The sequence below is a fragment of the Dama dama genome, chromosome 15 (assembly GCF_033118175.1).
Source record: "Dama dama isolate Ldn47 chromosome 15, ASM3311817v1, whole genome shotgun sequence".
NCBI lineage: Eukaryota > Metazoa > Chordata > Mammalia > Artiodactyla > Cervidae > Dama > Dama dama.
In genome coordinates, this window is record NC_083695.1 from 8,711,266 (window position 1) to 8,735,086 (window position 23,821).

The 23,821-nt window shown below is 45.1% G+C and overlaps 1 protein-coding gene and 1 non-coding gene across 4 annotated transcripts in view; one reads left to right on the forward strand and one right to left on the reverse strand.

The window, feature by feature from the left end:
• Nucleotides 1-23,821, reverse strand: part of ACTN2 (actinin alpha 2) — a 78,875-nt gene that overhangs the window by 19,439 nt on the left and 35,615 nt on the right. Inside the window, exons 4-11 of one of the 3 annotated variants that reach the window (XM_061161405.1) lie at nt 21,884-21,970; nt 16,525-16,612; nt 14,902-14,980; nt 11,517-11,598; nt 7,406-7,491; nt 5,698-5,790; nt 3,642-3,872; nt 1,179-1,326 (exon numbers count right to left, since the gene is read on the reverse strand). In XM_061161405.1, the coding sequence (XP_061017388.1) occupies nt 1,179-1,326; nt 3,642-3,872; nt 5,698-5,790; nt 7,406-7,491; nt 11,517-11,598; nt 14,902-14,980; nt 16,525-16,612; nt 21,884-21,970 (894 nt within the window). Of the gene's footprint in view, nt 1-1,178; nt 1,327-3,641; nt 3,873-5,697; nt 5,791-7,405; nt 7,492-11,516; nt 11,601-14,901; nt 14,981-16,524; nt 16,615-21,883; nt 21,971-23,821 lie in introns of those variants that run through there. The other 2 variants (XM_061161407.1, XM_061161408.1) reach the window with 2 other exon arrangements.
• On the forward strand, nt 18,702-18,808 carry LOC133070851 (U6 spliceosomal RNA). The gene has a single exon (XR_009696255.1). It is a non-coding gene; the product is annotated as a U6 spliceosomal RNA (small nuclear RNA).

A 23,821-nucleotide genomic window follows, 5' to 3' on the forward strand; every position in this document is an offset into this window, starting at 1 on the left:
AATATTTCTTAAGTCAAGCAACTTCTGTGGTTATAACTGGACCCATTTTTATTCCCTGGTTGATGACCTTTAAGAATTTAATTCCAGAAAGCAAGACATGGAAAGCAAACGTTCACATATCGAATGATGACAACATAGCACTGACTATGTGCCAAATGACAACTGAACTCACTAAATCTTCATAAAGACCCTGTGAAGGAGGGACAACTGTTATCCCACTTTGCAGGCGACACTGAGGCCCTGAGAGGTGAGAAGCATGCAGGGTGCGCACGCAGCTGGGAGGCGTCAGTGCTGGGACGCCAACCTGCCTGGCTGCACGTCTGTGTGACCGTCTCCTGGCCGCACATCTGTGTGACCGTCTTGCTGTGCAACATGGACAGTCAAGCAGTAGGACAGCAAAAGGAACCCACAGGATGAGGGAAACCTCCTGTCCTTTCTCAAAATAGATGACCATGTCATGAGGGGATGTTCTGTTCTTCTACCTCAGCAAAGAGCAGAGAGTCAAAACAATACCACAACCACAGCATCACAGCCTTGCACACAGGTATGCCTGCGAGGCCTGAAAGGAGCAGATGACTCTAAGTGAAACAAGAGCACTGGGAAGACAGAAAACCATTCCTGTGTTCTTTCCTTGCAAGCAGATTTTCTAAGTGGGAAATTCTGTTGCTTTTGTAGCATTTAATAGAACTTCTATCTGCAGAAGCTAGTGTCTGGGCCAGGACTGTCTGACCCACAGTTAGGGAACAAACAGATGATTGTGGAATCAGATAGAAGAAAGTGGGGTGAGTCAGGGGGAGGCTGGGCCTTAAGGAGGAGGAGGCCTAGCTGTGTAGCTAAGCGTGGGAAGCATGTACCATGAGTCCTGTTTGGTAAAAACATCCACCTTCACATCTACCTTTTTTTTTGGTCGCACAGTACAGCTTGTTGGATCTCAGTTTCCTGACCTGGGATTGAACCTGGGCCATAGCAATGAAAGTACCGAGTCCTAACCACTAGACTGCCAGGAAACTCCCCACACCCATCTCCTGCAGTGCCCTCGTACCTGGGACAGCAAAGGGGCAAGGACAGCTGCCTGCAGGGTCACAGGTGCCAGGGACAGTGGTCACTGCACACACGTGTGGCTCTGTCCACAACTCAACCCCGATCTCCAGGCGCTCCACCGTGCCCCAGGGACTCACCGTACGCCCAGGTTTCATGCGTGGATGCCTTCTGCCGGAACTTCTCAGCCAGGTGCTCCACACGCTCCAGCCTCCGGATCTCGTTCAGCAGCCACTCCTCGTAGCCCTTCTCCGCCTGCTCCAGCCGCTGCCAGGCGCCCGCAATGTCCTAGGATGGTTGGGGACAAGCACGGCCCATCTGTTACGCTTTGGCCCCCTGGGCTCCCCTACGATCCCCTCGGTGATGTCGGTGGCATTTTCCTTGGTGTCTTCTTGTCCTTCCCTCACCCTCTGTACTCCCCACCCACCCCAAATAACCATCCCCATGTTCTGGCTTCTAAACATCTTCATTACCACCAGGCCTTTTTAGGACTCAGATGGTCCTTCTCATCAGTGAACAGTTCGCATGCTTTTCCAGATGTGGACAAAGGCTTACACGCTGTAATTTTCTGGCTACTAGAAGGGGAAGCCACGAGGCGACTCAGCCCCAAAATGACTCAGAGATGGGGCTCTTCCAGCCGTCAACTGGCTCCTGGGCATCACACACACGCCAGGCACTGTGGGAACTTTTGATATAAGAGTGGACAGCACCTGTAAAGTTCCCAGGGCCCCTGTGTAGTTTTTATGATTAGGGGTGCAAGTGGGGAGAAAGACAGCAAATAAGGAATTAAACAAGCAAAACTCCTATTTCCGACAGTGATGTGCTGCTAAACAAAAACAACTCACAGGCAATTGGCACTGATGAGGGCATGTGAGAGTGGTTCCCTTAGGCGGAGACCCCTCTGCGGAGGTGGCATTTGAGTCGAGACCTCAGGGATGGAAGTGAGTGAGGAGCTAAAGGCCTGCGGAAGGGGTGCACCCGGCTTGGGAAGGACCACAGCACGCGGTGTGTCCATAGACAGGTGAGGGGCAGAGCAGCCGGAGATGAGGCCAGCAGGGTGGGGTGGGGGTCAGACCATGTCAGATCCCGGAAAAGGGATCTGGATCTTATTCCAGATATTTCAGAAAGTCACTGGAGGGTTTTGAGAAGAAAGGAGACATACTCTTGATTTATGTTTTAAAAAGACGGGGACTTCCCTGGTAATCCAGGGGTTAAGACTCAATGCAGGGGATGTGGGTTTGATTCCTGGTTGGGGAACTACGCGATCCCACACGCCACAGGGCACCTGAGCTGGTGTGCCACAGGAAAAAAAATGTTTTTAAAAAGATGACAGCTGCTGCTATGTAGAGAATGCATTTTAGGGGGGAAAGAACAAGAAAAGCAAGTAAGAAAGTTACTGCAGGGTCCAAAGAGAAGCACCGGTGGCCTGGCACAGGCAACAGCAGCGGAGGTAGAGAGAAGGGGTCAGATTCAAAATACGATCCTGAGCCAGCGGACCGTGCTGAGGAACCAGATGCAAGAAAGTGACAGAATGGGAGGATCTGAGATGACACCTGGGTTTGGGGCTTTAGTAACTTAGGGGTCAGTGATGCCATTTACTCAGAGCTCACTGCAGAAGGGCACCTGGTTGTTAGGTTTTGAGACATCCAAGTGGACATATGAATCTGGAACTGGGGCAGAAATCAGAGCTGGAGATGTAAAATTTGGGAGACATTGCCATTATAGCTAGTAATTAAAGCCAGGAGCCTGGGATGAGTTCACTTGCAGGTGTCAAAACAGAGGAGAAAGTCAGGAGCCCCTGACCCAGGAACCATCCACCCATAGCCTCGGGGGAAGAAGCAAAGCTGGGAGCAGTGACTGGAAGGACTCGGTGGTCAGGCAGGAGGAACTCAGCTAGGTTCAAGAGGGGAGGGAGTTCCAAGGAAGCCACGGTCACAGCAACAGAGAACATAAAACAGAAGGGACCACTGCGTTGTCAACACGGATCCTGCTGACTTTGAACAGAACAGTCTCCATGGAGGCGGGGATGGAAGCCAGATTACTTACTGCACGTTGACGAGTAAAAGAAGTAAAGGGACAGGAAGGAACCAAAAGTAAGGACCACAAAGAATTCTCTCTGGACGTCCTGCTGCAAAGGGAGCTGGGAAACAGGACAGCTGCTGTAGGGAGATGTGGAGTCATAGGAGGTTTTCACTTTTGTCTGGCAGATTCTAGACTGCTTCCTAGTGTGGTGGGAAAGCTTCGGAAGCGTGGGAGAAACTGATATGCAGAGAGGGAGGTCAATGTAGGGCTGAGCCCTGGAGAAGGTGAAACGGGGAGGCGGTAACAGGAGGGAACAGAGGTGGTGATGGAGATGCTGGGCCGCCCAGAGGCGGGGAGGACAGGGAGGGACCGTCACCACCAGGTGTCTGTCAGAGGCCTGCTCTGTGCGAGGCACCAGCAGCAGGGAGAGGCAAGGACTGCATGATGGCAGAGGGAGAACACCCAGAAGGAAGTGGACACAGGGTCAGAATTACAGTCAGCGCTTCCTCTCAGCGGCAAACCAGAGGAGGGACTTTATGAAAAAAGGAGCGGGGTGCGCCCGGGGCCAAGGGGCTGCTCACCGACACCATCTTGCCCTCGGAGGGCATGAAGGCCGGCCGGTTGCTGATCCTCAGCTTGGTCTGCAGGGTGTTGAAGTTGATCTCCAGCTGGCACTTCTCCTGCACCTTGGGAGGCTTGTGCTTCCGGCGATAATCCCGGAAGTCCTCCAGCTTCTTCTGCATGGCCTGCATGGTCTTCTCAGGAGTCCGATTCTCCAGCCAGGGGATCGTGCGCCGAATCCATTCCAAAAGCTGCTCCCAAAACACACACACACACACACAACTGCTGAAAACACCAGCAAAGTGCCCCCAGTTATAAAACAGAGGCCTCTAACAATTGGGAATGGGTGGACCAAAAGCTCCCGAGATTACAGAAGTCTGTAACAGCCCCATCTGTAAGGAGGGCACAATTGGAGACTTCAGTCCCCACCCAGGGCCACTCACCCTTGCCCCAGTGATACTACACACAGGTTGAAAACTCAGAGTCAGCACGAGGCATGTTTTACAAAAATGAGACATTTACAGGAAACTTGGGGACCAGACATGAGCAGACAAATGCTGGATGGAGCTTTCAAATGGAAAAAAAAAGAAAACCAAAAACTTCACATGGTGGAATAAAATCAGGAAAGGATTGGGTTTAACTTAAAATGTATTTCTAGTTATAATCGGCTCAAATCTAAGGGGTCTACTTACTAGACAAAAGCACTGTAAATCTGGAACTGACTCAATGCCAAAGTGTATTTTAATAGCTAACTTCAAGGAAACCCACAGGATGAAGGTGAAAATGGCAATGACTCCCAAGGATGAAGTATGCTCCTTTCTCTTAAATTACCACCAAGGCCTACAAATGCCCTGCACAGTCTATCTGAAGAGGATGAATAAAGGACCATGTAAGAAAATGAAGGCTATCATCACCGAGGAGCATCTGTCCTTCAGTCCTGGTCATACTTCAACCCTGAAGCTGGCTCACTGGCATTAAATGATGCTGCGAATGGAATTTCCCCACAACAGTAGAAAGTAAAAACAGCATCATTAGCTTGGACTAGTACATACAACTGCTTGGGAAAACTGATTCCAAGTGTTCCGATGCTTTACCCAGGACAGGCCGAGAATGAGCCCGAGTAGCTCACAGCGGGCGTGACTTGTCCCCCGCTGCTGTCACTGTGGCTGGGTTCAGTCCAGAAAGGAGGTGGCTGTGGACTCAGTGTGGCCCTGCTTTGCTTTTGTCACATGGTTGCTCCGTTGTGGCCAACTCTTTGCAACCCCAGGGACTATAGCCTGCTAGGCTCCTCTGTCCATGGGATTCTCCAGGCAAGAATACTAGTAAGTTGCCATGTCCTCCTCCAGGGGATCTTCCCGACCCAGGCATCGAACTCGAGTCTCCTGCATCCCCTGCACTGGCACTGGATTCTTTACCACTGAGCCGCCTGGCTTCCCTGGTCCTGCTTAGTTAATATTTATACTTTAATAAGAACAAAAAAAGCGCAGCGTGCAAAGTGCTAATCTAACCAAGAACCTGACTGAAGAGCTATAAAAAGGCAGCCTGGAAACTCATGCTCAAATGTCTTGGACAGAGGGCTCTACCAGCTCTGCCTCCACCAGGTTCCCCCTAGATATTTGCTATCTAAATACACACACAGGGCTGCGCCTGCCTCCTCTCACTGTGGATTGGGCATGTTCCTTAGATCCTAAGTCACTGCGTGGAGCCGGGATTCTAAATACGGAGCACATCCAATGTGATGTCAGGAGCCAATGAAGCAGGAAAAAAACAAGGAACGCAATGTCATCTAGGGGAGTCCAACCCCGGAGGTGCAGAGCTTCTACTACACCTTGTAACATGCAACCTACTTCCATGCCCTGCAATGCTCGGAACAACCTGCAGCATGATCTTTGTGCCAATAATTAAGCTGCTACAAGATGAACAATTCCTGAGAGCTAGTGGAGTTTCCTACTTTATTCTACCCGAGATGAAAAATGCAAAGAAAAAAAAAAAAAACACTTGACAATCCGTGTTCACCCTCTGTTTCTCACCCTCTGGGAGGAAATGGACAAGACCGCGGGGACCCGTTTCCTTTACCTCACTCGCTAGCCTCTCATATTCTTCCATCAGCCTCTCATTCTCTTGATTCACAGCAAGAACCTTACATATCCTGTTAGCCGCTGTCTCGGCCTGTAAAACACAATAGGTAAACAGGACGGCTCTGTCGACAGGGACGTGCATACACAAGGCGGCAGGCGGCAGGGCGGGGGTGGCATGTGCCGTAAATGGTGCGGGTGCTAGGTTCTGGTGGGGTAAGCCTGAGGATATGGCTCTTTCACACTATGGGTCATTGCACTCCTTTGGGACAGTTTCATACAGACTTACACAGCAAGGTGAATATACTGCAGGGAAGAACGGGAAGATTAGCGTTAGTTGAAAACATGAGCTTTGTGGAACATTGAACAAGTTAGTAACAGAAATCGATGGGCCGCAGAAACAAAAATCTCTGGTCCCTGGGCATCCACCTGAGCCCTCCCAGGGGTCCCCAACTTCTGGGATCTAATGCCTGATGATCTGAGGTGAAGCTGATGTAATAAGAATAGGAATAAAGTGCACAATAAGTGTGATGCACTTGAATCATCCCAAAACCACACCCCCACCCCAGCCCATGGAAAAACTGTCTTCTCCGAAATCAGTCTCTGGTGCCAAAAAGGTTGCAGACAGCTGCTCTAACCAACCTCAAAACTACAGGGCGAGAACTCTCCAATCACATTAGATATCAAAGCATAGAGGACTGGGTTCTGAATACATCTGTCACTGCCCTGAGTTCATAGAAGCCCTCTTCTCCCAAAATGAACACATAGAATGTGTGAGCTGGGATCCTTTCTCGGAACAGAACCTGCTTTAAGACTTTGTCTAATCCACTTGAGTAGCTGTTGTGGTATCAATAATTTTCTATTGTCCTTCTGTGGGGAGCTTGAGCTGGGAGTGGCCGAGTCCCTTAAACCACGACCATGAGACCCGTTTGGCTTCCAGCCCTCCTGCCTCGTCCCAAGCCTTGCTTCTGAAACCCTCATAGGGGCCAATTTCCAATTACCACCATTTGTTGGTGACAGTCTTATAGAGTTATAGAGATCACAGAAATAATACATCCCTTGTCCACCCGCATCTATAAGAGCACTGCAAGTAGAGATATGGGAAGAGGCAGGAGGCAGAAACAGGGGACCATGGAGAAAACAGGGATACCTACCTATGATGCCCCTCAGGCGGCTGGTGTTAAGGAGTGTGCATTTTTTGAGGATTTAACACTGTTATCTTTTCACTATTTCGGTTACATTAATATTCATCTTGCAAGATGTTTGAACAGGTCACTGAACAGTGAAGGGTGTCCAGGTAGAAGAGAACTATTAATAAAAATGGGCCCTGGAAAGGCGTTCACTCCTCCTGGTCAAATCCCCCTTCACCGCGCAGTCAATGCGGCCCAATTTTCACGGCTCTTGCTTTTCCTAAAGCGCGAGTATTTCCCACAACTGACTAGTGAAATATGAGCAATATCTTAGAAGGACAGAGAACTAAGAACACTTCAGGAACTTGAGGGTAAAGCTGTTCAATAAAAAAGCATTCACAGTTTGGAACTTGCCAAGTTAGGTCATTACAGAGCACTCAGAAAGAGCCCCAGGTAAGATGTGAAGCGCATGGACACACACCCAGGTATGCACGCGTGTGCTTGCGTGCACACGTCAACATGTAACTGAAACCAGCGCACAAGGGCAGCACGGCAACCAGACAGACGAGGGTTAAATACCTGCTCCGCGCCCGCGAAAGCATGGTAGAAGCAGGAAACGTATGTCATGATAGCTCTTTCATCGGGCTTGGGAGTGTTCACAATGTCTGAGGGAGGGAAAAATAACACAGAGAACAGACATACACACAGATGAAGAGCAGAAACCAGGGTGAACAAAGGGAAGAACAAACTGGTTTACATTTGACTTTTTGTGTTTTTTGGGCCCACCATCCTGACCTTTAGGAAGGCTGCACAGAACTGAACCCTTGTGAACACAATGCTTTCAACCGGCACATTTCTTTTTACATCATCAAAATGAGAGTTTCTCTCCCACCCCAGGTGGGCTTTTTTTTTTTTAAGTGCAGGCAAGGTATTCCTATGGGAGCCCGGGTGCTGCCTATCAGAGTTGGTTCCCACTTGCTAAGGACCTGTGGGATCCTGCCTTTTAAGTGGATCACGTCATCTGCCACTTTGGCTGTGAGCAAGGTATGTCCCTTTGCGAGATGCAGAAGGACATGCAGACCTCTCTGGCCCCATCGTGGCCACCAGTTCCCCACCCCTCCCTCGTAATCCTTGGCTTTCTGCTCTGTGCACAGCCCTCACTCAAATAGGGATGAAGTTTACTGAAGACAGCACATTTTCTAACCCTTCTGTACATACTTACCATGCCACTGATAGAAACCACCCAGAGTAACAGAACTTCTAAAAAGAAGGCTATACATGACTTGAACTTATTACTATGACTCTTGCCGCCATGTGTAGGAGCTGCCAAGACAACCAGCAGGAAGAGAGAAAACAGAACCACAAGAACATACACTCTTCCTTTCTCACCTTGGCCACCCCACTTGTGGCTGAATCATCAAGCTTTCTAACTTGAGACTCAGTTCAGTCACTGGACAGAATGCAGTTAAAAAAGGTGCCGTGTAATTCGCCAAGGTGAAAGCTCGTCATCGGATTTCCAGAGGATATTGATAGGATGTGGGGTTGTGGAACAGCATGGAACCTTCTGGAAAACGAACATGAATGGCATACTACTTACTGCATAGACAGTACATTTCAAAGAAAACTAGACTGAAAAAAACAAATGACTGCTTCTTTGGAACCAGATGGATCTCCTTACTCCGAGGAGTGGGGGGGTGGGCGAAAGCAACTGAAGAAAAAATCAAGACACAGAAGGTGAGAGGCGAGTGGTGACTTATGTTTCACATCCTCACCCTCTGAGCACCAGCAAAAGCATGAGAGTAACGTAAGTATCTTAAGATAGAGACATAAGTCATTAGGCTCTCTCATCAGGTCTGGCAGCGTATACTAAATCCGTGTGGAAAAAAAGAAGGTTAACTGCTTGGATGTTCCAACAGCAGCAGGCCTCTCAGAGAGGCCAAAGTCTCGACTCTTCCCCCTTGCCCACACACTTCTGATGTTCAAACTTTGGCTCAAATCAAAGAAGTCACATTTGCAAATTCCTTACTCTGTGTGCACTTCTAAGGACCGCCCGAGAGAAGCGCACGGCCAGCTCAGAAGAGTCCTAACCAAGCAAGTAAGTCGCATCCATGACTGGAGTGGGAACTCCAGAATTCCACTGGGTGCACACAACAGCGCTCCCTCCCTCTGGACAGACGGGGTGTCCCGGGGTCAACAAGGGGCCTCCTGCAGGTCCACACAGACCATGAGCACCGACAAACCTACACCTGGTGCGCACTGGAGGGAGGACACAGAGAAACAACCTTCTCAGCCTTTTAAAAAGTGTGGAAGGTACTTAAGACAGGAAAGAATCTCACCAGTTTTTATTACAGGTTCATGGGCGGGTAGCCCACTTAGCTACTCCATTTAGAGTTCAGAGACCATCACAAATGATAGGAAGGAAGGTCAAGAGCAGTGGAAGGCGGGTAGAGGGGGTTGGGATGGAGGCAAGGATTTGCCAAAGGGATTAACGATCTGAGGGGAAGAAACCAGTATTTAAGACATTACAATGAAAGAGTGACAGAGGGAGGAACATGCTACTACGAAGCTGTGGGGATGGTGAGTCCAGACACAAGTGGCAAACACACAAAGGATAATTAACGGTGGGGGAAGATCTGCTGGGGAGCTGGTTACACCACTGCACGCCCCACACCCAAGCCAGTCAAGTTCATAACTCTTTCGCCAGAAGACTTACAGAAACTACTCTGCAAAGAAAATAATATCATATATAAGCATTTTCTGAACCATTAAAAACAAAAAAAGAAAAACAATAAGAGGCAAGGATGTCACAAAGGAGAAGGAAATGAACAGAGTGCCAACATAGCCCAAGTACTCAGGATAAGCAGAACATATGTCCAGACCAGGACTCAGATTAAAGGAGAGCCAGGAGCAAGAGGATGGTTGGCCTGCCAGAGACAGGGTAATTCCAAGCTCACCCTGCACTGTCAGAAGTCAGGGAGGCGTCAGTGAAGGAAAAGATGAATTTACTGTCACTTGTTTTTTCCTCTCTTCGGTATCCTAGCTGTTCATTCAAGTGGTAAACTCTGCATAGGTATTTTAATGTATGCAAAGTTTAAAGTACAGAGCACCCAAATGTAAACGGAGGTCAGAGGATGGATGGACAAGAAGAAAAAGGTACTTCTTCTACGTTGAGACTTCATTCTTTCATCGCCTTTCTCCCTCTAATGAGTTTGTGATAAACCGTAAGTAGATTCCAAAGAATATATTCAAATGTGTTCAACACCCAGTATTACAGGTGTTTGATAAAAAGGCCATTAACAAACGGGCAAAATTAGACTACTAACTGACTGTGGCCCCCAAAATGACAGATGGAGTCCTACTTCCTGGTACCTGGGAATGTGACCTTATTAGAAGTAGATCTTTGCAGATGTGATCAAGTTAAGATGAGGTTATGCTGGAGAAAGACGCACCCTTAGTCCATGGTGACGGGTATCCTTTAGGAAGAGGAAAAAGACATAGAAACAGATGCAGAGGGAAGAGGGCCATGTAAAGACAGTCAGAGACTGGAGCAATGCTAAAAGGAACTGAAGAACACCTGGGGCTTCTAGAAGTTGGAAGAACAAGAAGAGGTCCTCCTCCACAGACTTTGGAGGGAGAACGGCCCTGCCAACACCGTGATTTCAGAGTTACAGTTTACAGAACTATAAGAGAATAAATTTCTGTTGTTTCAAGTCACCTACTTAGTGGTATTTTGATAGGGCAGCCATGATACAGTCACCAAAAATAAGGAAGAGGAGAAGATTGACAACTGACTAGAATTAAGCTCTTCCTTTTCCCCCAACAATGCTAATTAGCAGAAGCAACAAACCAACAGAGAATAATAAGATTAGCAACAAGCACAGTAATATAAATTCCTTGAGGGCTGGGCCCTGCCTTATACATGTCATCATCTCCTGCAGCATCTTCAGGGTCTTGTATATGGTAGGTGCTCATCAAGTATCTGCTGAGTGAGAAGTGATTCATGCATAAGTGAAATGAAATAAGTGAATGATGTCCATGCATACGCGCTTTCAATGCTGTGCCAGGGCAAAACTCACACAAACTCATCTCACAGAAAGGGCAGGAAAAGTACTGAAACCAGTGCCCAGCATGAGGGCTGCTAAGCTGCAACATATTGAGAGGTTCCAGCTCTAACGAAACTAAATTTAACTTGAACAAATTAAAGATGAAACATGAAAGTCTGGGAGGCACATGATGGCTAACTGTTCTATAGTCTGTATTGTGATTCCATAACTTCTAGTGGGAAGGATTTTTTTTCCTTGTGGAGTCTTAAAGCTTAAGGAGATTTATTTGTTAAATTTCTGCCTGTGTAGTTAAAAAAAGAAGTAACCTTATGTTGTTTAAAAAATTAAATTAAGATAGGACACTTTCCATTGAAAATCACAAACCAAAGTATTCCATTTCTTTGCCGAAGTTGAACCTTTTACCAAGTCCTTTCACTACAGTCTTGCTGGCTTGGTTTTGAGTAGGATTCTAAAAAATAATTTTGAATAGCTACACATGAAATATTCTAATAATTATGAGGCCAATGACAGAAACTTCTAAGGGACCCTAAGTGCTTCAGATGTAACCTAGAAGTCCCCATGTGTGGCTGTAACATAGGGAGCCCAAAGATTTTCTGTTAAGTCAGTAAACACAATTTTCATCTCACCTTCTGCATCTAACATTTTGGGAATATCCAGGTGCTTCTCTGCTATTTCCATGGCCAGGTTGATATTTCCTATTGGGTCATCCTGCATGGAAAAGAATATAACCAGCTTTTTAACATGTTTTTTTGAACAGCACTGAATGAATTTTTTTATATGCCTCATTTTGGGTATGAAACTTTCCCATCCACACATAACCACAATAGTATAAGATTTTCTTTCTTATCTTTTCCCAAACACTTCAAACATTTAGAGAAACAACAAAAATAACATAAAAACTGCTCAATCCATGCACACTTTATAAAATGTGAGCAAATAGTCTGAGAGAACAGATACTGTGTGGCTGGGAGGAAAGTTGTGAGATATCTCCTCAAGGATGGGGAAAAAAAAACACCCTGGATACCTTAGCATTTATTTCCAACTCTTAATACCAAAATTTAGATGATTCCAAAAGGAAGCATGAAACATACATTTTTCCAGATCTGGGAGGTGGTCTCCAAATATTTATTAGTACAACACTAACTTTACATTTATTTATTTTTAAGTGCTAGAAAATGCTGCTTTTAGCCTATTTAGGTGAAACTTTTAGATCACTAAAGATTGTTACAACATGGCTACAAAGAGCCAAAGTTCGGTTTGCAGAATATTAAGTTTAAAAAATCAAATTATTAAAGAAACCATAGAAACAATATTATAAATGAAAACTGTGAAGAAATTTTGTTCTTAAGACTGTGTTTGTCTTCCACAGTAAAATTGGTTAAATATATATGTAACATAACACAATATATTTAACCAGAAGTTTTTAACTGAAATACTGAAAAATTAAAAGATGTATTTAATATTTCTTCTTTTTATCTTCTAAAGAGATTAAGTACCGTGAATCTGAAATGGGATGGGGGAGTATATAATATAGAAAAATCAAAATGAGAAGTAATGTTATTCCAGAGATGACTATAATGAACTTTACCATCAAAGCCATTTAAACATTTCAGAAGCTACAATGTTTTGCAATGAGCACAATCACTTTGATAAGGTGAAACATTTAAAACATGCAGGCTTCAAAGACATTCAGTGCTCAAGGAAGAAACCAAAGCAAGCCTCCTGGCCTCTCAGAGTTTACTATCATCTCAGGCAAAACTTTTTTTCAACTATCACAAAGCATATAATCCTTTTATTAAAAGTAGCCATATAATAAGGGGAGTTGTAGCTGCATATTTTATGCAAATGTTATAAAGCCAAATAGCTAAGTCAAGTTTCTTTTTGTTCTTAACATAGAAGAAAAATGTCAGCATTAAAAACAAAGTAATAATTCAGAGACTTTGTGAATGGTATCTCACTTAGAATGTGACTTGACATAAAACATGGCAATTAAGTGTTTTCTTGGTTCAGCTACTGGTATGTGACCCTGGGCAGATTACAAAATTCTCCTCTTGTTCATCTGTAAATCTGGGATAATGAGCACCAACTTAACAGGCACGTTACATCACACAGTTTACTGTGCGCTATGAAGACTGAAAGACTGTTTGTGCATGCACATGCTGTGTACCCAGTCACTTCAGCTGTGTCTGACTCTGCGACTCCATGGACCACAGCCCGCCAGGATCCTCTGTCCACAGGATTTTCCCGGCAAGAACACTGCAGTGGGTTGCCACGCCCTCCTCCAGGGGATCTCCCCGACCCAGGGACTGAACCCATGTCTCCTGCACTGGAGGCAGATTCTTTACTGCTGAGCCACTGGGGAAGCCCTTGTGTATGTATAATATACATAAAATATATGTATTAACAGTAATACCCAGATGTATGACACATACTAATACATACATAATATATATACTTATTAAGTGCCTAATCTAGAGCTGATCAAAGTATTAACTGCTATTGTTAATTATTATCATTTTTTTACTGATCATAGGTGGCCAATTACCACATGTCTATTGACCTTTTGTAATAAAAACTTCCCAGGTGGCGTTAGTGGTAAAGAATCCGCCTGCCAAGGCAGGAGACACAAGAGACTCAGGTTCAATCCCTTGGTTGGGAAGACCCCCCCGGAGTAATGGAAATGGCAACCTACTCTGGTATTTTTGCCTGCAGAATTCCATGGACAGAGGAGCCTGGCAGGCTACGGTCCATGGGGCTGCAAAGAGTCGGACACGAATGAGCGACTGAGCACTAAAAACTGACTCATAAAACTGCTAATGAAGTTAGGTCTATATAGTGTAATTCCCTCATTTTGCAAATAAGTTAAACAGTAACTGAAAACAATATACACTGTCTCCATGTTTCAGAATAACTCTGGGGTGAGAATGTACACTTGGGGAAGTTGAAAAACTCTGGCTGCCCACTCCCTTCGGCAATCTTCCACCTGAGGACCACAGTTCTCATCTTCAGGACACAAGTGCATTTTTCGTGTGCTACCCCATGGTCAGTGAAGACAGGTCAGGGGGAGGGTGGTGACAACTGCAAGGTGGCCAAAGCCAGCACACTCGTCCACCCCACCCGCCACAGGTCACACCGTGAGAGAAGCATGCAGCAAAGACCAGACTCCACACCAAACACAGCGACTGGAGGTGCACGGCCAGCCAAGCACACAGTGGTGGGAGGAAATGCGCCCGCCGCCCTGGCAGGAATGGTCCTGGGGCATCTTAAGTCTCTACGTGGCTTTGTTACTGGGCATAGACTGTCCACTGCAAGATTTAGAAGGGGGCAGGATTTCTTTCTTCCATCACAGATCATATGTGCAAACTATTTTAAAGAAAGAATTCAGACTATTTGAAACTTAAGCGCAATAAAAGCTTAAGCTTAAAGGGATAATGAAACTTTCCTAAGCTGGGGGGAAAAAAAAAATTTCGTAAGTTGAATTTTTTGAAAAGAGAAGAACAAAAATCCCCCAAACCTCTTCTCTAAGGGTGCAACTAACACCTTACATCAATAGCAAGGTAATTATGAAGCATCTCTTGTGTGAGAAACAAGTTAATCAACTCTGAGTAAATATGTCAGCAACTAAATCTTTCAGAAAAGATAAAAGGAATTTAAATACGAGGTTTGGGGTATCTGCGTCTCCTTCCCCAGATACTTCCCTTCCCTATTTTCAATCTGGGAATGTAAAATCTCTAAGAAACATATATAAAGCTTTCATAGTAAATCAAGCCAATACAACAAACATCGTAATGTGGGCCAAAATGGTGACCTGGCTCTGGGTCTCGTCCTGCCCTAAAATGACGGGTGAGCACGCTCCTGGCCACCCTTCCTGTCCTCACCCCTCGCCGGGCTGGCTGAGAGGGCATACTGGCAGCAGCCTGGGTGTTGGTGTGAGTTCAGGGCCGACGGGCTCAGTCTCAGACGACATGCTGGGGGCAGGGTGGACACAGCATGCCAGGCCCCCCAAATGACCTTGTTCAGCTTTGAGTAGTCAATGAGGTCGGGCCGGTGTCTGTGGATGAGTGCACAGAGTCCAAGGCCGTCTTTCCAGCTGCACGACAATCACAGTCGGGAGGAACAGGAACTCGGGTTAATGGAGAGGCGCTGGCAGCAGCGGCAAGGGGCTGCCCTTGCTCATATGTTGGCCTGGAATTTGGGACCCGGAGCCCCAGGTACCTCCCTCACTCCCCCACCCAGTGACGCCGTGGCCCCTTCCCTGGGAGTACTCATCTCTCTCCTGGGGTCTGCTGAGGACTGCCACCCCCTTACTAGTCTTGCTTCCATCTATGGCTTCGAGTTCAGCCTTGCTGGGGACTCCCTCCCTGCCGCGCTGCTCCTGCGCTGGTCAGTTCTGTGCTGGGAGAACCAGCAGGGCCGGAGGGAAGATGCTCCCCCCACCACCGCCCTTCTACCCCCTCAGGGTCTGGCGGGTCTGGCTTCCTCCTCTCTCTCTCCTCCAACTCCCTGGAGTCGGCCCAACAGACAGACACCAGGATGGTCCACCCTGAAACGCCCAGGACACACTTTCCTCCAAGAGCACACTCCTTAACACACTCTGAAATCCTACCCTCTCCCGTATCCTTCTTCATAGGGTTCTTTTCTATTATTGCTTTGTTTGTTTGTTTGTTTGAAGGCAATGATGGGTAAGCACTTGAAGGACTAAGCTGGGAGAGTCTAGATTTCCGCTCTGCCCAAAGACACCACCCTCAGGATAAGAGCTCCCTGGTGACAAGCAGCAGGTTCACTGAAGACCAGGAGTGGGAGTCTTGGGCCTGGAAGGGTGGGGAAGAAGGAGACCCCAAGGGCTACACTGTTGAAGGGCTCAGGCCCATTTGGGGCCAGAGGAAGAAAAAGAGGTGAGTGGAAGGCCAGACTGGGCCTCTGACATTCACCCAGCAGGTCCCAGCCTTTCCAGGTCCTCTCATCCTGACAGCTTGTTGTAGGAACAGCAAGCCTCCTCCTCACCTGTATGCACTCAGGACACCTAATAATACTTATCTCCCTAGATGAACCTCCCCAGTTGGTCCTGGGGGCTCATCTGTATCCTTCATTTCTTTTCTCTGATCTATGGGGCCTGGGGACCCATTTACATTCACGGGTATCCCCATCACACAAAGGGAGAAAACATAAACACCTGGCAAAAGATGTACACGAGAGCATGTACACATGCTCTCACATCATTTCTGGATCTCCTTCATTCAGCTCCCTATAGTTTTTCAAACAGGCCTTTTCTACTTTTCTCCAATCCCAGCCTACAAAGCTGACTGATGAAGCATCTTCTGGGCACTGCAGACAAGAGGGACAGGGTGGACCTCGTACATGGGATATGCAGACCCTAGTTCAATGTCTCCTTGTCCCTGAGAAGCCAACCCTGCCGTACCCCTGCATGATGCTCACAATCAGTACCAGTCTCCCTAGCCTGAATCCAACGTTTTCCCCAGTGGAACCCTAAGCATCAATCAGTCCAGAGCCTGAGTTCTACTCCATACAGAAAACGCCCCACAGAGAGCAGACACTGAGATACATAAACACTGTTCTCCCTGCCCATTCATATTCCAGAGGGCACATAAGGACCCCGGGGCCCTGGCTGCTCACCTCGTATGGAAGTTCTGAATGTTCACATTTCTATAAGGAGCGGTCTTCCTCTGACACCAAAGCAGCAGGCCTTCTTTGGCAGAGGTTTCTGTAATGACAGCCAAGAGAAAGAGTTCATGGGGAAATACCCTCACTCTCACCGGTCACTCACCCAAGTTCTCGTCACTTGCTAAAGAGACCTCCCAGAGGGCCCATCGCCAAAGGCATCACCTCTGCAAAAGGAGAGGGGCTGGAGCCCTGTTCCCAGGGACTGACTTCTGATGCTCCTTGAAGGGGCTTAAAAAGGATAATACAGAAGCGACAACAAGGTATGACATAATGAAAACCAAACCAGACATCAGGGGTACTGGTAACTTACCTTTCTGATGAAAAAAAATTTTTTAATGTGTATAATTTATGACTTAACTAACCTGTCATTGCCTGGAGAAGGAAATGGCAACCCACTCCAGTATTCTTGCCTGGAGAATCCCATGGACGGAGGAGCCTGGTGGGCTACAGTCCGTGGGGTAGCAAAGAGTCGGACACGACCGAGCAACTAACACATATGCACAACCTGTCACTGATCTCATTTAAAAATGTATATTCTTAAGTAAATGGAATTCAGAGAGGCCACTGTGTCTGAAATGTATTCCCTTCTATATTCTCTCAGTGATTTTAAAATACTTAAAGGTTTTTATTGGCAAATTCCATGTTTGGCCACTGGGGTTCTGACCAAGGTGAAAAAAAACAAAACAAAACAAAAAAACAACCACTGCTGGGAATTTCCTGGTATTCTAGGGGTTAAGACTACACGTCCACTGCAGGGGGCTGAGGTCCCATCTCTAGTCCGGGAACTAAGATCCCGCATGCCACAGAGTGTGGCAAAACAAGAAGAACAACAGGCACCTTGCTGCAGCAGGCATGAAGACACTGCTTAGATGTCTCACTGCTGGGAGCGCAGCACAGACCTGACGTCCCAGCTGCCACACTCTGAATCACCCCTGCATCCCCCTGAGGACACACTTTCAGCCCCAGGCTGAGCAAGGGAGGGGCACCAGAGTGGGGCCATTCCTGCCACAAGCGGGACTCCGCTGACAGCAACGAGGCCGAGGGACTCCCCGTCCGCCCGGCTGAAGCTGCCTGAGGACCACTCTGCAGAATGACGTTTTTCTCTCCCCAGTCCTTCTCTCTACAGAACAAGTGTCGGCCAGGCACTAGGCCTGAAGGCACCCTGCCATCTGCTGCTTCCCCCATCTTATCCTCCCTCCACAGGCATTTCCCCCAACAAACCTCTAGCATTTCTGCTATGAACTGAATGTCTGTGTCCCCCCCCAAATTCATGGGTTGGAGGCCTAACCCCCAGTGTGATGGTACTTAGAGATGGAGGTGATTAGGGTTAGATGAGGTCGTGAGGGTAGGGCCCTCATGATGGGATTAGTGCCCTTATGAGATGAGCAAGCTCTCTGCTGTCTCTCTCTTTCTCTTTCCTCCTGTCTTTCTCCCTTCCCTCTTTTTCTCTGCCATGTGAGGACACAGAGAGAAGGCAGACATCTACAAGCAAGAAGAGAGCCCTCACTGGAAACTAACAATGCTGCCAACCTGATCTTTACTTCCAGCCAAATAAATTTCTGTTAAGCCACCCAGGCTATCGTATTTTCTATGGCAGCCTGAACAGGTTATGACAACTTCTAACACCATCTTGGCACTTGCTTCTTAGAGGACCCAAAGTTTCATACATCCAAACAGCTCCTCAAAACCTGAACGTGTGGACTCTTATTAAAAATTGGGCCTTGGCCTTCTATTTCAGTATGAGGTTGACTTTTTCAAATCAAGATAAGTATTCTATAATCACTTCTCTAAACTTCCCATTTCTAGTTCAGACTTTTCTTTGACCCATAATCCAGATGAAACAATACAACCCCCCAAATTTCATGTGCTCCAAGAATAATCTGAATGGCTCCTGACCATGTCTCTTATTAATAACAAGTTCCTGTTAAGGAAAAAGACTGAAAGTTCTAAGACTTTATTGTAAAATTAATTCATACAGATATTGAAATATGGCACTTCATAGCTAGCTGTTCTGCTATACACATAACAGCCTGCCTTTGGGGTTCTGGCCAATGGAATTAGTAAGAAAAAGTACAATAGGAGGAGATAATCCAAACTTTTAAAATAAACTTTAAATAAAACTTAGGTTAGTGCTCGCTTCAGCAGCACATATACTAAAATTAGAACGATTCAGAGAAGATTAGCATGGCCCCTGTGCAAGGATGACACGAAAATCTGTGAAGTGTTCCGTATTTTAAAATATTGTATTCTAACACATATAGATGGAATCTAGAAAAATGGTACTGCAGAATTTATTTACAGGGCAGCAGTGGAAAAGCAGACATAGAGAATAGATTTACGGACATGGGGAGAGGGGAGGAGAGGATGAGCTGTATGGAAAGAGTAACATGGACACTTACATCACATGTTAAATAGGCAACGGGAATTTGCTGTCTGTCTCAGGAAACTCAAACAGGAGCTCTGAATCAACCCAGAGGGGTGGGATGGGGAGGGAGATGGGAGGGAGGTTCAAAAGGGAGGGGATATATGTATACCTATGGCTGATTCATGTTGAGGTTTGACAGAAAACAACAAAATACTGTAAAGCAATTATCCTTCAATAAAAAAATAAATTAAAAAAAAACTTAGGTTAGATAAGTAAACATACAGAAAATAGATTAATACAATCTTATAACTGCCGCTTACATTTAGATTTATGATTTTTCTTAAAGATTTTTTTGACAACCATTTTTAAAGTCTCTATTGAATTTGTTACAATATTGTTCTTTTTGTTTTGGTTTGTTTGGCCCCAAGGCAGGGGATGTTAGCTCCCCAACTAGGGATTGAAACTGTACCCTCCCCGCCCCCCCCCCCCCCCCCCCCCCCCCGCGTTGGAAGGAAAGGTCTTAACTGCTGGACCACCAGGGAAGTCCCTCAACTTTAGATTTGTAAGTCATTTTGTAAATCATTATTGTTTAGTCACTAAGTTGTGTCTTGACTCTTTGCGACCCCATGAATTGTAGCCCACCAGGCTCCTTCCATCCATGGGATTCCCCAGGCAAGAAAAATCATGAGTTTAACCTAGTTTCTGTTTGAATATGTCTGAACACTCTTAGACCATGAATGCTGAAGCAAGTATGTTCCCTACTGAACTGGCTACTGAAACAAAGCTGACTCTCTCCCACCCCAATTTCACTTTGAGGCATTCAACGGAAGGCTACAAGCCTGTGCCAAATAGTACATGACTGAGGTGCACCTCACCCCCTGCAGGTGAGAGTTAAACCTGAAAAGTCCACACACAAAACCCTGACCGTGGGTGTACAAAGCATGCTGTAAATGGGCAGTACCATCTGCCATTCCATCATGAACAACCACACCACCAAGGAGTTGCATCTACTCAGGCATCTCTGCACTGCCCTCAACAGCTCATACGGCGACCTCTCATTTTCCTTCTTAGAAGAGGCCCGTCGTTTCTGTTGATGGAGAGTGGCTTCTCAAAGAATTCAGTCTAAATGACAATGCTTTTTTCTACACAATGTATGTCATTTAAATAAATTAGACAATTTTTCTGTACATTTACAGAAATTAAGTGAGGTTTTTAAGAAATGACTCCATGAAAGTTAAGCAAATAAAGAAATAAATTAGCAAATTATCTACTGTGTAGGACACCGAAAGACTTCTGTTTGAAGAGATTTAAGCACTTTGCCAGTGAAATCACATTTCTGAATGTTTATTTCTTAGTCATTTGAAAATCTTTCTATCATGATATGCTTTACAAAAAAACCATGATTTGATTATCTTATCTTGGGCACATTAATAATAATTTGGGGGAAAATCTCTAGTGGATCATACCATTCATAGTTACATTTGAACTAGAATTAAGTTTTCAATTAATATTATCAGTGACTTAAAATGTAACCAATCAGAAAAACCTGAGGTCAAGTTCACCTCTGTAATATCTGTGGGAAAAGGATTTGCTAGTGTAGTAAATGCAATGATGTGAACAAGATTTTTCAACTTGTTCTACAAAGTGGGCTCAACTATTTAAATATTTAAATGTAGAAGTATATAAAAGTGATTAGATGATTACAAATTATTCTTTCTTAATAAAGCAGGAATTTTTTAAAAGCATCTTATTATTTTCACAAGCATGAAAGGAATGTACTTTAATAAGAGTACATTGTATGAGTGACTTTCCTGGTGGTTCGGTGGTTGAGAATCTGCCTTGCAATGCAGGGGTTATGGGTTTGATCCCTGGTCAGGGAACTAAGATCCCACATGCCATAGAGCAACTAAGCCCGAGAGCTGCAACTATTGAGCCCAGATGCTCCGTAGTCCACAACTAGAGAGTCCATGTGCCTGCAGTGAAGATCCTAATGACACAATTAAGACACGACACAGTCAAATAAATGAATAAATAAATATTTCTTTAAAAAAGTCCAGTGTATGACTCAGTAAATTCAAGCTGGCTACTATTCCTGAGCTTGAATTATTGAGGCTTTAATATCATTATATCTTAGTTTGATCTTTAGAGAAATTCCGAGACAGAATTGTAAACAATACTCTCAGCCCTTACCATTCAGGTGCCTGGTTATCTGTTAGGTGACAAACTTGGAGAAGGTTGAACAAGTCAGACTACCCTTAAGTATAACGTGCAGCTATGCATTTTGTGATTCAAGTGCTAAACAAGCCAAGTTCTAATTTTAAGAACGTCAATTTGACACTTTTGACAGTGCTGAATTCATCAAAATATTTGGGAATGCAGTGGGTGTAAAAGACTAAAGATTTGCATCTTCAGTGGCAAGGCCAAGGATTGGGATTATATTACAACAATGGAACAGTTACTGGGTTGAAAGATAGGATGACGATACAGACTTTGTTTTTTAAAAAAAACGGAGGGGGAAGGGAGTGAAGGATAAGAGAGAGAGGAAGTTAAAAAAGAACTAAGGAATGAACAAACAGATTTCAATTGATTATCTTTTCGCACTTGGAAAAAAAGGGTTTCAAGCTGTGAAGTCTAAAGAACTGTTAAAATCATGAACCGACAAGTATAATAAGCAATAAAAAAGCTCAAAAAAATACTCATTTAAAAAAGCGACTTCTGTTCTGAACATGTGCTCATCTTTTCCTAAATGATTCCACCCCCATGAATGAAACAGCATTGCTGGGGTCTTTTTTTCATACAAATAGAAAACTCGTGAAAACCCAACTCAGGCATCTTTCATTCAATCATGTAAGTGACTGTTCAGTTTTACAAAACTCTATTCAAACTTGACTTTATCAACTCAATTTTATTGTAAGTATCTATCAGGTTTTTACCCAAGTCTTTTACCTTCAACTGAAATATCCTGAATAGCAAAGCGCAGGATGATGGTCCAGATCATACCCAGCGTCATCTTCACGTTGCCATCAACAATTTCTTTAGGTAAGAAAAAACAACAAAAAAATGAGGTTAAAGATAACATACTCAGCACATAAAGTTTTCCTATGAGTTTTCTGTAAGTTTTTACTTCAGAGCTATTGGAAAATAACATATGGAAAGACCAGTTTCTGTTTTTGTAACTGTCATAGCATGTCTAGTTATAAATGTGGTGTTCATAACCAAATGTCTCCAGTTTAAATAAATTCTAAGTTAATAATGAGCACAGATCTTGCATATGTAAAGTCACTGAAAACAACCCAGGGATTTCCCAGGTTTAAAGACTAGACATGCTAAGGTTCTAAATAATCACACACAGAGAACACAGGCTCATCTTTACTCTGATCCTTCTTCTCAAGCTCCCCAGTTGGCAGGCTGTCGGATTCAGCTGCAAAATAAATGAATGGCAGGGTAGTCTCAGCTCCCACTAGACTCACCAGGACTCCCAATCTCCCACAGATAATGGGAGATCCTTCCTATTAGTTCTTATTAAGAGTCACTGGGCTGAGGAAACCATAATTCAAAAAAACACATGTACCCCAATGTTCACTGCAGTACTATTTACAACAGCCAGGACATGGAAGCAACCTAGATGTCCACTGACAGATGAATAGATAGAAAAGTCGTATAAAGGTCCCTGGTGGCACAGAGAGTAAAGAATCTGCCTACAATGCGGGAGACCCAGTTTCGATCCCTGGGTCAGGAAAACCCCCTGGAGAAGGAAATGGCAACCCACTCCAGTATTCTTGCCTGGAGAATCCCCATGGACAGAGAAGCCTGGCAGGCTACCTTCTGGGGGGTCAGGAAGAGTTGGACACAACTGAGCGACTTCACATTCACATATTTACAAGGGACTATTACTTGGTCATAAAAAGGAATGAAATTGAGTCAGCTATAGTGATGTGGATGAACCTAAAGTATGGTGTACAGAGTGAAGTAAGTCAGAAAGAGAAAAACAAATGTTGTATATTAATGCATATATATGCAATCTGCAAAAATGGTACTAATGAATCTATTTGCAGAGCAGGAACACAGATGCAGATGTAGAGAACAGACTTGTGCACACAGCAGGGGAAGAAGACAGGAGGACAAACTAAGAGAAGCACTGACATATACACACTACAATGCGGAGAAGACACAGCGAGCGGGAAGAAGCTGCTGGGTAGCACAGGGATCCGAGCGCTGCTCTGTGATGACCTAGAGGTGTGGGATGTGGAGAGTGAGAGGGAGGCTCAAGGCAGAGGCGATATACGTGTACACACAGCTGATTCACACTGCTGCACGGCAGAAATGAACACAACAATGTAAAGCACTTATACTCCAACTTTTTAAAAAACTCGCTGGGCTGTACAAACTCTTTCTCCTTCAGATGATTAGTCTGACTCTATTCATTTTTCTGCACAAAGTATAAAGAGTTTCTCTTTATTATGTGTACTATAGGAAAAATTATTCAAATTAAAATTATTTTTTAAGAAATGTCACATATTCTGATTCTTTTCACTGCCGATCACCTTAGTTCTTCCAAAGTCATAATCTTTAGGCTACGATTATTTTTCAAATGGAAGTCTTGTCCAGTCCACGGTTGTCATATCTGTCAGTCTTGCCACAATTATTTTAGTTGGGCCTCTTTGATTGCCAGTGGAATACAGACACACTCAAAACTCCCCATCTGTAATCTCTGGGATCCAATTTTCTAAAACAATTTACTTTAGGACCATGTTTAGGGTCAGGAAATGCATCTGCCTAGTTCTGAATCTGACACCCTCTAAAAATGTATTAAGGCTTCCCAGGTGGCTCAGTGATAAAGAATCTGCCTGACAATGCAGGTGATGCAGATTCAACCCCTGGGTC